General features: G+C 44.7%; 1 protein-coding gene across 7 annotated transcripts in view; it reads right to left on the reverse strand.

Moving 5' to 3' along the window:
- EIF4E2 (eukaryotic translation initiation factor 4E family member 2) overlaps positions 1-17,001 on the reverse strand; it is a 29,182-nt gene that overhangs the window by 9,905 nt on the left and 2,276 nt on the right. For 5 of the 7 annotated variants that reach the window (XM_027118340.1, XM_027118316.1, XM_027118331.1 and 2 more), the window contains exons 2-6: positions 11,960-12,074; positions 10,868-11,002; positions 6,479-6,583; positions 4,872-5,024; positions 4,636-4,772 (exon numbers count right to left, since the gene is read on the reverse strand). In XM_027118340.1, coding sequence (XP_026974141.1) covers positions 4,636-4,772; positions 4,872-5,024; positions 6,479-6,583; positions 10,868-11,002; positions 11,960-12,074 — 645 coding nt within the window. Of the gene's footprint in view, positions 1-2,638; positions 2,905-4,635; positions 4,773-4,871; positions 5,025-6,478; positions 6,584-10,867; positions 11,003-11,959; positions 12,075-17,001 lie in introns of those variants that run through there. The other 2 variants (XM_027118305.1, XM_027118323.1) reach the window with 1 other exon arrangement.

Consider the following 17,001-nt stretch of genomic DNA (forward strand, 5'->3'; position numbering starts at 1 on the left):
TTAAATTACCGTGAGATTAATATAGCCTGCAGGGCATTCTAAACAGATTCAAATGACAGGATAACCATGAGTCCTTTAAAGACCACCTTTTGCCAGCTCACTTACCAGAAAGCAAACTCTGAGAGCAGAGATCTCATTTCTGTGTAACTCTGTACTTGCCCCTACTCTGGCCCAAATCTCAGTTCACAGCCTTGCACTCAGCTGGCCCTCATACTCATGGACGAACTTGGCCTCCTGCTAGTCTGGGCTTTACCTTGAACATCAGCATGGGGGAACATTTCACAAATGCAAAGTCCAGCAATTATGCTGGTATGACCCAGTGCCACCTGGCTATGATTTAGCCATGGCAAGAGAAGGGATGGTTGCTTCTTGCCTACGAAGTTCAATGTTTAAATACAATGAAATCTAGATGTGGTGAAGTCCCCGTGATTCGACCCATTTCTCCTCTAGAATAAATGAATAAAGAGAAGTCACCTACCCTCAGCTCTCTCTGCAGAGGGGCCTGGTCAGTCTTCCCAACACTGTGGCCCACTGAGTGCAGCTGGCCCTGTCTTCCCTCTCCCATTCCAGGCCAGAGGCACGAAGGGACTCAAGAGACTACTCCAAAGAGAAATTTCCTCACAAGAGGCACTGCTGCTCTATATGGCTCTGCGCCCCAAGTCTTATCCTGTGGTCCCGTGATTCTGGGTTGCAAGTCTGGCTGTGTTATGAGATTGTCCTCAAAGTGGCGGATACAGTGAATCACTTGATGCCTGCAAGGACCCAAATCTCTGAAATCTCAGCTATGATTGGCCTCATTAGAAAGAGCCACACCCCTGAGCTAACACTCAACTGAACCAGTTTCACAGTGGGACCCACGCACCCTTAAGGGGCTAACTGTTGGCAATAAGCAAGGGTACGAGGCAGCAGGCAGCATCCCCTCTGCAGCAAAGCAGCTCGTCACGCCCTGTGCACAGCATCAGCCTCTCGGGAGTGCAGCAGGAAAAGGCCACAAGCAGTGTGATCAGGGGAAGCCTGGGAAAACCAGATAGTTGAAAAAGGACACCGGAGACTGGACTGAAACAGAGCAAGGTGGAGGTACGCTTGACTGAGAAATCTAACCCACCCCTAAAGAATTCCCCTCACCATTTCCAGGAGCCCTAATCTCCAGAGCAGCTGGGAGAGAACTGCGGCTCTTTCCTCCTCATTTCCCCGAATTCTCAAGTCCAAGCAGCTCCAGTTCCTTGGCTCAAACAGAGCCACACCTGTGGGAGAGCCACAAGGAGCAGAGCAAAGCAGAACAGTTCCGGTTTCTGCTCAGATGTGGCAAGGATCACAGGGGTCTCACGGTCAGTTTGGTGCTTTCTCATCAACTCTTACTTTGGAAGGTGACATCAAGCTCATCCCCTGGACCAGTTACATTAGCTGAAATTAACGTCAATACATGTAACATTATAGTGGAAGGCAAGAGGGAAAGGGCCATAGAAGGTAATTCTTTGACAAACGCTGAAAACAGAGAGAACAGGCATTTCCATACATCAACAAGTCTCCATCTTCTAGGTCCTTCACCCAATTTGGGGTACGTAACAGAAAAAAGCAACGACACCACACCTCCAGGAGGCTGAGCCCAAGGCGCTCTAGTCCCAGTGTGTGTTCTGTGGGATCCCAGGCCACGTGGAGCCCGATGGTCAGTGAGGATGGTATAGCTCAGGGCGCTGCCGCCATAATGGAAGCGCACAGCCACTCTGGCAAACTCCACGTTACGCCCACAGCCACCTTCACAGGCGCGATCAGGCAACCTGGCCTAGTGCGGGCAAGTGTTTCACTTCTGGTTTTGGTGGTAGCTCCTCAGAAAGCCTAAAGTAACGTAAGGCTTGCTGAAATTCTACATGCAGGTTAGGGGCCTGAAGGCCGAGCTGCAGCACATACATGCCAAGCCACGAAGCACATGAGGGGCTGGTATGTGCTGTGTGTGGTCAGATGCCCTAAGGAGCACACTCAAGCAGGACAAAGACATCTCCCCACCCCAGGTCCTGATGCACAACAACCCTGGGGACTGGGAGGAAGGGAAGGGCTAGAACCTTGAGACCGTGCAAGCAGGGCGAGCTCAAAGAGGAAGATGATCTGGCTCTAAGGGGACAGCAGAAGGGAGAAGGCTGGCAAAGAGCTTGTGGCTTGGGCGGCTTTAGCACAGTGAGTAAACCCCATTAACACAAAGCAAGAAGCTCTATACGTACAGCCGCACACAGACGGAAGCAGGGCTTTACCTCCAAGCAAGAGATTTCTTTGAAGTAAGACATACAAAGTCAGCAAAGCAAAGGCCAAGGATCCCCCTTTCCAACCGTACGGACTTTCAAGCTGAATTCTAAGTCAGAAATCACTCTGTTCTGGTCATCGGCATGACTAGATGGAAACTAAAATTCAAATACCAAAAAAATGGGGTCTCATTTTGAGAGCTAGATATCACCTCATTATGTCGGACCTCAGCAGAACTGGAACAAAATACCATGTGACGTTATACAATGGGCTTATGGAAATGAGGCTGCGTTCCCCGGATGGCCCTCCGCGGAGAAGTCTGTGCCATTCCTTAATATGGTGACAGTCAGTCTGAAAGGCCACTTCTTTGATGCACCATAAAGAGCAAGAGCATGAGACAAGCTAGTTTAGCACCATTTATTAAGTGATCTCAGCTGTTGTTGTAGCTGCTGCGTGTCAGCCTGTTCTTAAAACATAAAATGCTCTTCCGGTTCCTCTTGTCCGGGACAGAAGGGTCTTCCAGGTAGCGCGCCAACAGAGCAAGAGACTCCGACGATGCCAGCTTCAGTGACGGTGCCATCCAGAGAGGGAGAGGGTCACGGCACATTCAACCGCGGCTTCCAGAGGTTTTGAAAAAGGAGCCTTTGGGGGCCCAGCCTGCCTGGCATTCTAGTGAAAGTGCAAAATGTTGGCACATTGGGAGAGAAAGAGAGGGAGACGCGAGGAAAAGTAGCATCTAGGTATCAAGGAGGGCTTTCTGGTCCCTGCAGCTGCAGGGCTGGAGTACTAGGCAGGCCTCTGGATAAGGCAGCAAGCAGCAGGCTAAGGCAATAAGCCCCAAGGCTCTCCTAGACTCTAAGGACTTGTACGTGTTTCTACAAAAGTCAGGAAGAACTGCTTCAGGGTATTAGAGCGGGAGAACAGTGGAGAGGGGAGAGCTGAAAAATACCTCTTTCCCTTTCCTATCCAGGTGAAAAGGTTGCTTCTGGGGGGGATGGGGGTGGAGAGCATTTGGGAACCTTGAATGTAAGAGTCCTAGAAAAGGTAGGTGTGGGTCTCTCCAGCCTAGACTGAGTCTGGCTGGAGGGCAGAAACTACCTGTATTCCAGAACAAAGAATAGGAAAAATCTGCCTAGAGAAAAACAATGCTGACCCAGGGACTGCCAAGGCAAGCAATCAGGGTCATGGCTAGCTAATAACTGTTGGTGGCGACAATGAGCCACACCCAGCCATGTGATACAGACCACCTCCTACAGCAGCATTCCCAATTAAAAACTGGCGCTTAGCTAGTTTAAGCCAGTTCCACCCACAATACGATCTGTAAATTCAGGGGAAAAAGATTCCCAAATGGTCTGCCTGCTGAACACCATGGCTGGGCTCATTACTAGTAATGTTTTTAATAAGCAGGATGATGATATTATTACTAATGATGACGATGAGAGCAATAATACTTGGCCCTGTAAGAGCATTCTCCATCTGAGGACCTTCAATTACAAAGATTAAATCAGCCTCAAACAACCCTGTTGGGTAAAGCGCTTTTATCCATTTTACCGATGGGGAAACTGAAGCAGAGTGGCAGAGAGACTTTCCAAAGGCACACACTGATATCAGAGTCAAAGGAGAGAACTAAGCCTCCAAGTCCTGACTCCTAGCTGGCTCGCTCTCCCTCCAGTTGTGAGGAAAATCTAACAGCCACTCCCCACAACATTTTCATAATAACCTGGATTTATTTATGACATTCAATCACTGAAGGAGCAACCCTAGCCAGTGATTCTCATTTGTGGACGTCCAGCTCCACTTCCTTGAGTCTTAGGTAGACTGCAAAGCTAATTTCTCCTTTGGCATCCATGCTCCCCTTAGATTCTACTCCCACAAACACGCTACTCTGCTTCCTCTACGAGTTCAGCTCTACACACAAGGAAATGGAGTCATCACTCCTGATACGAAGTCGATTTCCCAGGACAAAGAAAACAGACTGAAGCTAACAGGTTAAAAAGACATGCAAAAGTGGAGTCAGGGGCAGACAGGGAGGAGGGCCTTACTGTTCAGTGAAATTATCTTAAAAATCAGCAAGAAAAAGAAGAGCACTTTGTCTTTCATTCTACGACAGTGGTTAGTGCATGAAAGACAAGACAGCCTGTGTGAGTAAGGCAAGCCCAGGCAGTGCAACTGGGATTCTGCAGAAGGGCTCTCTCTCATGACAAGCACCCCACAGTGTAGGCGGACAGGGGACCTTGCCAGCAAAGAACTGCTACAGGTGGCCAGAAGCACTAGGGGAAGACTGGTCTGTCCCTTCTCCTGAAGTCAGTCTCTGTACGACCACATTCCTCTGGGCCCAACTAAGGACCTACGTTTGCTAAACTTAGGGACACGCCCCCCGCAAGCCCCCACAACACATACTTGATGCTGTCGGTGTGGGTTTTGTACTCCATAATGGTGTTGGGAGGTAGGTTAAGCACTCGCCGAAGCGTATCCCGGATGCGGGCTGTGGTGGCTTGGTCGCTGGCAGTCTTATTCCATATTGAAATAATGTCCTCCTACAGGAGGAACGACAGAAGGAATCATCAAAGCAAATCGGAGGCAGTGAGAAGAGTAAAGGCAACATGAGGAGCAGACCTGCCCGTAGGGTGGCTTACCTGAAACCGGACAGAGACCACAGCCCCACAGATCTCCTCCCCAACCATGAACTGTTCCCCCAACATGGCCAGGATGAGATTCTCCCAGCAACGGGATGCCAAGCCCTTCCGCAGCCGAATAATCCACTTGCCACCATTTTTATTTGCATCATCCTGTGAAAAGAGAGAAAGCATTTAAAGTTAAAATATGGTTTCACTGCTCTTTTGCTTTAGGGCCAACGATCCCTTGATCACTAAGAAGTCTTGTTGCTTCCCAATTACTCAACTCTATAGGAAAAAATGGCCAAACGGACCCTTTAAAAATAATCCTCTCTTGGGAATTCCCTGGCGGTCCAGTGGTTAGGGCTTCGCACTTTCACTGCCGGGGCCCCAGGTTTGATCCCTGGTGGGGGAACTAAGATCCCGCAAGCCGCGGCGTAGCCAAAATGATAATATACGCCAAAATGATAATAATAATCATCATCATCCTTTTTCAGAACTACATCAAAATGAAATGTCAGATTTCAAACAGATTTCCTTACTTCATTCGCCAGAAGTTTATCAAGAGTTACCATGTCCCAAATACAGACATGAAGCCACAGTCTCTACCTAGATCCAGTCTAGTGAAGAAGATAGACAAGAAAATTAATTCCAGCAGTACAGTTTGACAAGTACTGCTGTAACACAGATATGCATAGGAAGTTCAGAAAGAACATGACAGAAACACCCAAGAAGAGGAAACCGTTTAAGCCGGGTCTTGAGGGACACAGGAGTTAGCCAGGTAAAGCAGGTGAAGGGCTCTGCCGGCATTGGGAAGAACACGGCAGTGTGCAAACTCTGATTGTGAGACAGAGGTGCAAAGAGGAAGGTCTAGCTACAGTGAAGGGAGGACTTAGAGATGATGGGTGACAAGTCCTGAAAGGTAATTAGGTGCAAGATCGTGTGTGCGATGGAGAGCTGCATAAGATTTTTAACTGGGGTATGTGTGGGTGATCCCGTTTGTCTTCTAGAAAAACACCCTGGCATCAGAATAGAGAAGATGGGTTACAGCAAAGAGATCATAGAGCTCAGCTCTGGGTCTCCAGTTGCTGCCCATAAGCTTATTTTTACTCACTTTAATCATATGTACCCTATGGTAATATATTACACACACACAAAACCAGTTCCATGGGAAGAGTAATTTTTAAAAATCCTTTAATGTTGTTATAATACCATTTTAGTGATAAAACAATCTTTGAAAACCATCCACACAGACAAACAATGGAATCAGTGCCTTTTCCTAGAGGTCCCATTTCCAACGGACCAAATAGTGACGCAGCTTTCAGAGAAGACTTTAAAATACTTCTTTAGAATTAAAATAAATTTTTAAAAAATTTTTGGCAGCACCGTAAGGCATGCAGGATCTTTGTTGCCCGACCACGGATCGAACCTGCACCGCCTGCAGTGGAAGCGCACAGTCTTAACCACTGGACTGCCAGGAAGTCCCGAGAAAACTATAAAATACTTTTAATTTTGACATGGCTTTAAAAAAAAATTTAAAAATTAAAAAAAAAACCAACCAACCAAACAAAAAACCCCTAAAACAAAAAACTTGATCAGAAAAGCAGTCTGAGGCTTTCAGTCCTCACCTCCCACATGGGTTTAATTCCTTCTTTGAAGAGATGGAAGTCACTGTGGCCTGTCAGGTCCCCGGGACGTACCATGTGGCTGTAAAACCTCCAGAACTGCTCCACCTGCAGTGAGAAGACAGCAGAGTGAAAAGAGGTTTCTTGTGCTTCTCTGAATGAATGTGAGATTTATTTAAGAGAAGAGCATAAACACGGAAGACACTCTGCTAGAGGCTCTAATTTCTGGAGGTTAGGTTTTCATTTGGGGGACTGTGTGGGAAGGAGGGCATGTTAGAGGAAAGCATACTGTATATTTTGATAAAAGAATAATGTAATATTGTTGATACAAGAATAAACTCTTTAGGTGAGAAATGCCAGCCTCAGCTAGGAGCCTTAGTTGGTCAATGTCAATACATACTCTCCTGCAGAAATCACAGGATAATCATCACATGGTGTAAGAGGACCTTGTTTTTACACAATAAAAACCACTTAAGTCTTGAGACAGATTAAATGCCACATAACCTCAGTCTGAATGTATTTCTTTAGAACCAAATCACTTAAAAAAAAAAACAGTATTATTAACTGTGTGAGTTAACTAGTCATTGTGCTGTACATTACACGCTCATGACTTATATTTAAGCACTTATATTTAAGTGCATGACTGCACTTTTTTTTTTTTTTTTTTTGCGGTACGAGGGCCTCTCACTGCTGTGGCCTCTCCCGTTGTGGAGCACAGGCTCCAGATGCGCAGGCTCAGAGGCCATGGCTCACGGGCCCAGCCGCTCCGCGGCATGTGGGATCTTCCCGCACCGGGGCATGAACCCGCGTCCCCTGTATCGACAGGCGGACTCTCAACCACTGTGCCACCAGGGAAGCCCTGTAACTGCACTTCTTTTTTTTTTTTTTGCGTTATGTGGGCCTCTCACTGTTGTGGCCTCTCCCGCTGCGGAGCACAGGCTCTAGGCGCGCAGGCTCAGCGGCCAAGGCTCACGGGCCCAGCGCATGTGGGATCCTCCCGGACCGGGGCACGAACCCGTGTCCCCTGCATCGGCAGGCGGACGCCCAACCACTGCGCCACCAGGGAAGCCCAAACTGCACTTCTTGATCGAGGATGTTAACCATCAAGTATAGCATTAGCTACAATGAAATACATTTTATTTGTTTAGTTACTGACCATTAAGTGACAGAATCAACCACATGCACTACTCCATACCATGGTGCCCTTGCTAAGGCCAGGACGGTCCAAAAACCAAGCAGGACTTAGCCTTTCACTTAGGGTTTAAGTCCCATTTCTTAGCTAGAGATTTTCTCTTTGCTCCTCCTTCACAGTCCTGTTAGAAAATCAGACATATTTCTCTATAAAATGTATGCTTATTTATATTCAGCATGCCATTTCTGTTTCTCTCACTAGTGATTTGATAGGAGAGATTACTTCCCTATTCCTCTGCAATTCATGGAGAATAGCTACAAAGTACTGGCCAGTGAAGTGCACACTTTAGGAGGAAAGAGAAAATGTGGAACAGTCTGAAGAAACAGTTGGTATTTGCCAAGACACTGCTGGCTCTAAATTAAACATGAAGCAAGACTCCATAATGCGCAGCTGAAAATGGGTACCAAGCAGACAGAGACTCAGGTCATACTCCCAGATATGGATAGCAACTGAGGAGAAACAGACCTCAGACTGTGTGAAATGGCTGTGCCTTCCATTCGTCTAGAGAGCAGGAACACGGGAAATGTCTCAGGTTACAAAGAAATTAGGAATGAATGCCATCTGTAGGACTTCAATGCAGTGTTTCATCTCAGCCACTGCCATGCTTAATTACACGCAGTGATTTGGGACAGTGAGTGGTCATATGCATACAATGAGCAATAATCTTTTCCGACCCTAACACAGTGCAAAGAAATGAAGTATGCCTACTAGAAACCATGGCTCATTGTGAATGAGGACTTGAGGGGGTGCTGGGGACAAAGTACACCAACCATTCTCAATCCTCCAATTGAGCATTGCTTTATTAACCGTTTGGTCTCCACCAATCTTAAAGCCATCCTATATAATCTCATAGCCAGAATCCTATATCCAAACCATAAGAGAGATGAAATAGTAAGCAGATCGAGAAATAGTATTAAACTTTTATCTTTTTTCCTTCTCTTAAGGCAATTTTCATTTTTGGAACTCCCAACTGAAACCAAAAAAGTAAACATTTAGACTCAGAATACGAAGTGCAGAAAAGACCTCAGAAATCATCTCAACTACCTTCTTCATTTTATAATTGAGGAAACGGTTTCAGAACTCGCTCTAGCCCACAAAGTCAAGCAGGAGAACAGATGGCACTTGTGATCCCCACGTCCAATGCTTACCTTGAAGTTACCTTAACTTCAAGAACTTTTTAAATGTTGTCAAACACTAGGATTGAGGACAAATGGGAAATACTGCTTTGGCATCACTGGTTTTACAATGTAATTATTTCTTTGTGAGGAATTTAATATTGTGAGGCATCTCCCAATGCCTTGAATTACATGACACTGGTGAGTATAAAGAAGCATTAACCCAAGATGATGCTGATGACAAACTGTTCAACTCAGTGTATACGCCCAAAGAAAAGAAAACAAAAACCCTCCTTGAGCAAGTTGGGTAAATTCATATATACCTTTCTTAAGAGGGAAAGAAAAATGCTAGAATAGTTATAATTATGCTAAAATAACTGAACAAATTCCTGAACGAAAACTTCCTCCCCAGTTCAGTTTCTTCTCTGATCCTCTGAGTGCTTAACCAGTTGTTTACAACATAATGGCTGCCATTTAACCTGTAATGTCTAGCAAGCCATCAAAATTTCTGTGGCTTCAGGAATGTTAAGGACTACGTGGATATTTTTAAGTTTAATTCTACTGTTTTCTCTGCCAAGAATTCCTTCCTCTTCTTATCACATGTTCAAATTCTTTAAATTCAATCTCAAACCCATCTCCTCCCAAAGAGGCTTTCTCCAAGCTGAAATTAATTCCTTCCCTCTGCACTCCAAGTGCACTCTAGCCATGCCTTTCTTACAGCACTTCCCACTGCCTCCCTGTACTGGAAATTCCTGGGCATGTCTTATTTCCCTAAGGGCAAGGTTTTTTATTCATTTTAGAACCCTATTAGTGCCTTGAATTCATTCAACATTTCTTGAACCAAGTATGTACCAGTGCGCAAGCTATTTTTAATAATTCAAAAGCCTAAATTTACTGGTGGTAAGAGAGCACAGGCCAACTAAAACAAGATCTTTGCTTTTGGCTGAAATTATATCAACTCAGCATAGTAATCAGATGATCTGATTATCAGTTATATATGCATATCTGATTAATAATAAACAGATAAATATAGCTGCTTCTAGTAAACAAACATTTTAAAAAACTGGAGCCTCTTGGCATGCATTTTGGTATATGGAAGAGTAAAAGAGTATAGGCTTTGGAAGGTGGTTTTTACAGCCTACCCAACTTGAGTTTCAATACTGGTTCCTTCACTTAAGTAAATTATCACAGACTTGAGACTTCAGATCAGATACTTAACCAAGCCTCATTTTTCTTATTTGTAAAATATGGATAACATCACTGACCTCATAGGGCTATCATAACGATCGAAGGAAATCACACGAAGTGCCTATTATTGTGTCCTTCCTCTTTACTAATTTATTGTAAAATTTATTTTCTATTATAGTTTTCTTTTCCAGTGTCTGCATTTTAAACAGGACAAATACCTCAATAATTTCAAGAAAATAACAAATCCTGCATTTGATTCGGCCCAGAGATTGACTGTACTGCACCTACAAAATATATAATAATCTTCACTGAATAAGACTGGTTTTAGTTGCAGACAGCTTCTCAGGGTACACAACTCTAGCTACCTGTGAGGGAGATAAGACAGAGTGTGGGCTCTCTGTACTGACAGTACCCACAAAAAATAGACTTCCTTTTCTTTCTGAACACAGAAAAAAGATGCTACTTTATGCATAATCACTAACATATCCGGAACCCTAATGGGAGATTATTAAACACAAAAACTCTAATTTTATTCTCAACTTTATTGTCAAGCTTCATGAGAACAGACACCACGTACTATAAAATTTTGTATCCCTCATGACACTTTGTGCACAGTAAGGACTCAATAAATATCTACTTAAACAAGCCTGTATTTCTGTATTGTCCCCTTCTGACCAGTTCCACAATTCACATACTTACTGATACTGACGTATGTCACCTATGGACGTGTAATGAGAAATCTAAGAACGAGCCAATTTGACTTCAGAGACTCAGGTCAGTCAACTAAGGAAACCAGAATCCTAAGTATGTTACCAGGAGGGTATATATACACAACGATGTAAACACAGGCATGAATGTACTACCAAGGCTCGCTACATTAAACCACCCAGTACTCACAGAGGCAAAGGTGCCAATCTGTTTGATATTCTGTTCGTAGCTCTGTGAGCTGGTGGGACGGCCAGGGGTTCTCCTGGAGTACCAGAAAGTGTAGTTATACTGCAGGGGGTGCTCTGCTGGCCCAGGGACAACAGCCTGTGAATTAAAGAAGGTGTGTTAATCTGGGCATTTTTCACATGCTCTGAGACTGAGAAAACATTTTACAGTGTCACCCCTTACCACCTCCACACTTAAAAAGGATACATCCTCAATTACCTACAGTGGGCTCAAGATTCTGCTGACACAGTAAGTTAGTGGTTAACTGATTCTAAGTTCCTGTTAACATTTTCTCTGGTCTTAATGCTTTCGTAACTTTCTAATTCCTATCATAGATATTTATGTTTGTATCTTATCTCAACATATTCCCAGGCCAAGTCGGCCTCCTCTATGACACCCTATCACTTACTGGCTAATGACGCTGGGCAAGTTGCTTAACCAGTCTGTGCCTCAGCTGCTTATCTGCAAAGTGGGGAAAATAATAACTACCTCCTCATGGGGCTGCTGCGAGGATCAAATTAATTAACAGAGGTAAAGTGCTTAGCACCATGCCTGGCACAGAGTAAGTACTCAATAAATGACAGCTACTAGTATTACTGGTACTGTTAAGTGTAAACTCCTTCATCCACAGTCTCATTCACCTTTGTGTCCTCTTAGCACCTAAAATGCCTGCATCTGGAAGGTACTCAATATTGTGGGATAAATCAGCTCACACTATTACTAACTAAATAGTCAAAAATTCTAAGTGATGTGCAGGATTTGAAATACTGAGCAGCAGCTTCTGAAGCAATTAACATCCTTGTTAAACTCCAGGGTTTATCTCCCCTACCTCAGGCTAGGAGAATGTTGGAAAGCAAGGCAGCATCTCAAGATCGTGTGGCAAGGGAAAAGTTCTAAGTCCCAAAATGAACTCCAGTGATTCAACAACCTTTTTTGAGAACAAAATCAGATATTACAAAACAGGATGCCATCAAGTTAATCTGCATCTTCCAGATTTCCCAAGATAACCAAGTCTCAAGTCCAAAGGCAACCACATCTATGCAGCACAAAACTCACCTTCCTCTTGCTGCTGCTCTGACTCCTGTCTCGTTCCGTTTTTTCCTTCTCACCATCTTTCTGTGTGCTGTTTTCTTCATTCTGATCGTGGTCCCCACTGTCGTCATCTTTCAATCTAAATGGAAAGGCAAAACAATGTTACTCCATGACTGAGCTGATTCCTGCTTATCTAACAAAGCCACCAGGTCAAATGAACTACCAGGAAACCAACCCCAAGTCACTTAAAGATACAGGCAATGAGGTGCACATGAGATGAGAGACGGCAAAGAATGCAGAGTGGCAATTAGGAGGATTAAACAAAAATGAAACTGCCCATCAGCTAACTTGTGAATTCCAGAAAGCTCCACATTCTAGTTTTCTAAAAGGCTGTGCAAAGAAGCGAGAGGTAAACGGTGAAAGGGATTGTTTTCTTTGCCAAAAATAGTCAATAATGAGAAGAATTTCTGGATTAAATAACTGCTTTGGCATTTCAAATGAAGCTAAAAAACTTACTTTTCTTTCTTGCCACTTCTTCTAACCATCTTTCCTACCCCTCCCCATTGCTACTGCTTTAGCTTAGGCCGTCTTCCCCTGTCATCTCAATTACATCGCCACCAGCATGTTCCTTCTAAATGCAAATCTAATCATTTAACTTCCATGCTTAAAACTCTCAACTGTCCCTTGCCCTTTGATGTCCACCATGCAGGATAAAGTACAATGAAACATAAGATCCTCTAGAATCTGACTCCTGTCAACTGGCATCCTCCTTCCCTCCTCCCACCTCCCCAAGCAACCTATATTCCCACATCTGTGTTATTTGCAAACACTACCCCCTCAGCCTAAGGTACCATTCCTCCCACATCTGTTTTTCCTACTAGAGGGGGCCCTTAGAAGTGTCTTATTAATCTTTGTATCTTCAGCATCTAGGACAAGAAGATGCTGCCCTAACATGTAGCACCAGAAGATGCTGAATTGATGTTAAATGAAAAGAAAAAGAAAAGAAAGGAACGTCTTCTTGCCTTTTAAGTCAAATGTACTTTAGGTGCCACTCTTTCAGAAGCAGTGAAACCACCCTAAGTGTTGTGTAGTGGTTTGCTATGATTTCAAATCCACTTATTTATGACTTAAATGAAGGTATTTTAATCCACCTGCTTATGACAAAGACAAAAAAAAAGTTGTTTTTAGAAGTAAAGTTGTTTTAATAAAAGAATGAAGTGTGTTAGGATGTCATCTCATCTGCTGTCATTGTTAAGCACTAGCAGCTCACTTGCCGAGTGGCACCGCTGGGGCCTTATCAATAGGAACAAATAAAGAAGGAACTACAGTGAGGGGACACTTAGACTATAAATGCTGAGAGTTGTGTGAGGAATATCCAAGCGTCTCTGTCCGGGCAAAGCTATCCTTTGCTGATCCTGCTCTCTGAAGATCTCAAGCCACTCACTCCTGGTTGGCAGTGATGTTAAACCCTGCAGCAGTCTCAGGAAAAGAAGGGACATTAGTTCCTCCTGTGGTCGAGGTGACTCCTTTAGCAGTGGTGACAAACCATGTAGCGGCCCCACAGAGATCAGCCTGCCCGTCAACACCAGTGCTGTAGTTTCCTAGCGATGTGCTCCAGCAACAAGTGACTTTTATTTTTGAGCTGGCAGCTGGACTTCAGCTGCTGGTTGGCAAAGCCATCTCATCCAGTACCAATTCATATAAAGGTACAACTGAACTACATCTGGACTTTATTCATCTTCCCTTGCGTGGAACAACAGTGTGATTAACCTATCATTGGTCTGGAGTATGGTATGTTATTTCTTTATTAGCTTAATAAGGGGCATCTGCATGCTACTGGCTTATGAAATTACTGTAATTCCCACAATGAATCTGTGGTAAATAAACTACTGGCAAAGAAAACCTGTCTCTGAGCATAATTTGCCACCCCCCAAAACACAATACTAAGGCTTTCAGTGAACCTAAAGTTCACTAGATCCAGACAAAAAGATAAATGGAAGGTGAATTCACAAAGATAGTAAGAATGCTGTTTAGTCTAGAGCTGGACCATTAACTTCCAGATCTTTTCTGAAATCACTTTTCCGGCCGTATCCAGTCAAATGGAATCTGGCAATTCTCAGGGAAGGTACCAGAAGTGGTCAAATTGTAACTCAGATACAGGAATACCTCAGAGATATTGTGGGTTTGGTTCCGCAATAAAGCAAATATCACAATAAATTGAGTCATGCAAATTATTTGGTTTCTCAGTGCATATAAAAGTTATGTTTTCACTGTACTGTAGTCTATTAAGAGGGCAATAGCATTATGTCTTTAAAAAGTATGTATCTTAATTTAAAAATAGTTTATTGTGAAAAAATGCTAACCATCACTAATTACACAGGGTTGCAATAAACCTTCCATTTGTAAAAAAAAAAAAGAAAAAGAAAATAAGCGGTATTTGCAAAGTGCAGTAAAATGAGAGGTATGCCTGTATTACCTTATAGATGCAGAAACATGCTGCCAAGTTTTTTGCACTGTTTTTCTTTTTGCCCATGAATCCTCAGTGCCTACCACATAAAAAGTGCTCAAATGTTAAAATGGATGGGCTAGGCATGGGCTGGGGTGCCTGCTCTGCCCACTTCACAGCCCTAGCTGTAGGATATACTCCCGAGATCGTGCATGGTGCCATGACCATCCCCAACCCCACCCTGGCCAAGACATGACTGTGAAGGAAGGGCACCAGACTAAAGGGTGGCCCAGCCTGGCCAATAAACGATGCCTCAGGGGCTCGCTCAAAATTATGAGCCAATTCCTCCCTCGGCTTTTCATCCAGGAGATGAAAGATCATATGGATTCAGGAACTAGGGAGTCATATGAGTCTCATACAAGAAAAGCCATGAGGGAATAAAGACAACAAGCAAGAGCACAGAAAGTCAGTAGGGGCAAAGGGAATGAGCAGACGAGCAGAGAGTGGAAAGGAGAATGGTTCTGTCTGTGATGCTGCCATCTCTTTGGCTTGGTTCACCCTCCCTGGACTCCTGGGAGACCTAATGGTGCTTACAATGCCCCTTCCCCTTCATTAAACTTGAGTTGGTCTGGTTTCCTTTTCAAGAGGAACCTGTCTAGCATGCAAGTCCCACAACATTTACAAGCATACTGTGTGTTTAACAATACCTATGGAGGGCTTCCCTGGTGGTGCAGTGGTTAAGAGTCTGCCTGCCCATGCAGGCGACACGGGTTTGAGCCCTGGTCCGGGGGGATCCCACATGCCGCGGAGCAGCTGGGCCCGTGCGCCACAACTACTGAGCCTGCGCTCTAGAGCCCGCGGGTCACAACTACTGAGCCCGTGTGCCACAACTACTGAGCCTGCGTGCCTGGAGCCCACGCTCTGCAGCAAGAGAAGCCGCCGCCATGGGGGGCCCGCGCACTGCAACAGGGAGTGGCCCCTGCTCCCTGCAACTAGAGAAGGCCCACGCTCAGCAATGAAGACCCAACACAGCCAAAAATAAAATAAAACAAAAAATAAGAACACCTATGGAATACCTGACACGCAGTCTGACCTCAGCATGGTGCAACCAACTCCTTTCCCTCCAGTGGTCAGCCTACTTGCAGTCCCCAACCTCAGCCCTCTGTTGTGTTCATCACCTGGTCTCTGCTCAGAGAGCTCCTCTTCCCCTACTTAACTTGTCCATCAGGATTCAGACTAAGGACACTTTCTCTCTTTTTTAAAAATATTTATTTATTTATATTTTGGCTGCATTTGGTCTCCGTTGCTACCCACAGGCTTTCTCTAGTTGCAGCGAGCGGGGGCTACTCTTCGTTGCGGTGCGTGGGCTTCTCATTGCGGTGGCTTCTCTTGTTGCGGAGCACAAGCTCTAGGCGCACGGGCTTCAGTAGTTGTGGCACACGGGCTCAGTAGTTGTGGCTCACAGGCTCTAGAGCGCAGGCTCAGTAGTTGTGGGGCATGGGCTTAGTTGCTCCGTGGCATGTGGGACCTTCCGGGACCAGAGCTCAAACCTGTGTCCCCTGCATTGGCAGGCAGATTCTTAACCACTGAACCACCAGGGAAGTCCAGGACCACTTTCTCTTGAAAATATTTTCTGATCTCTCTCTAGGCTGAGTTGGGATTCCCTCTTCTGAACATCCCCATATAAACGTTTGTACTTGTCCCAGCTGTACTGTCATGGCCGGTTTTTTGTCTCCTGATTAGGAACATTTCATGAGTTTTTTAAAAATTGCTCAGGCCCAAGAGAGCTCCTAATTCTCTTCTTTAGGGCATACCACAGGGACTCACATCATTTCTCTCTTCTCAGTTCCCAACTCCCCACTATATCCTTTGGGGTCCTTTCCCTTCAATCTTGGTTAAAGAGGGGCACAGTCACCTCAGCATCTTACATTTTTCTAGCCCCAAGCGAAGCATATAAATGCCTTTCTTTTTAGTGCTTTTGCTGCTAACCACTAGGAAACAGAAAAATAACAAAAATAATTATGCCAGAGAAGAAACAATGCTACTGTGATCCCTGGACCCCACCTCCCGACTCCCTTCTAAGATAGTAAATGGAAACCCTAATGGACCTTCATCTTATGCTGTCATTTCTTGAGGGTGGAGCTAAGCAACCACTCTGCTCTCTGAGCCTACACTTAAGGCAAGGCATTCGCACCCTGTCTTCTGGAGGCTACTCTTACCAGCCTGAAGCTGGATGTGAAGCAAAGATACAATCCAGACAGAAAAATCAGTGCTCAATACACTTAGGCAGGCAATTAGCATCTGAAGCTGTCCAGGCTGAGTGGCACCTAATTAGCTCACCAAGCTTCTGCCCAGGTATGTCCTCATACTCTAACTAGACGATTCACTGCAGGTAGGAACTTGGTCTAATTCATCCTTACATGTCCAGCATCAGGCAGTGGCAGAAAGCAAACATGTTTAATGAATGGATTTCTAAGATCAAAGCAATACGAGGCAGACTAGGATGAATGTCGAATAAGTGGTTCGGACAATAATTAAGAATGGACCAAGGCTAAGAATAAAGAATAGGGACAAAATCAAATATGGCATCTAGATTTGAAAACCAAGCTCAACACCGTAG

The sequence above is a fragment of the Aethalodelphis obliquidens genome, unplaced genomic scaffold (assembly GCF_003676395.1).
Source record: "Aethalodelphis obliquidens isolate GAN/ISIS:26980383/991018 unplaced genomic scaffold, ASM367639v1 scaffold2, whole genome shotgun sequence".
Taxonomy (NCBI): Eukaryota; Metazoa; Chordata; class Mammalia; order Artiodactyla; family Delphinidae; genus Aethalodelphis; species Aethalodelphis obliquidens.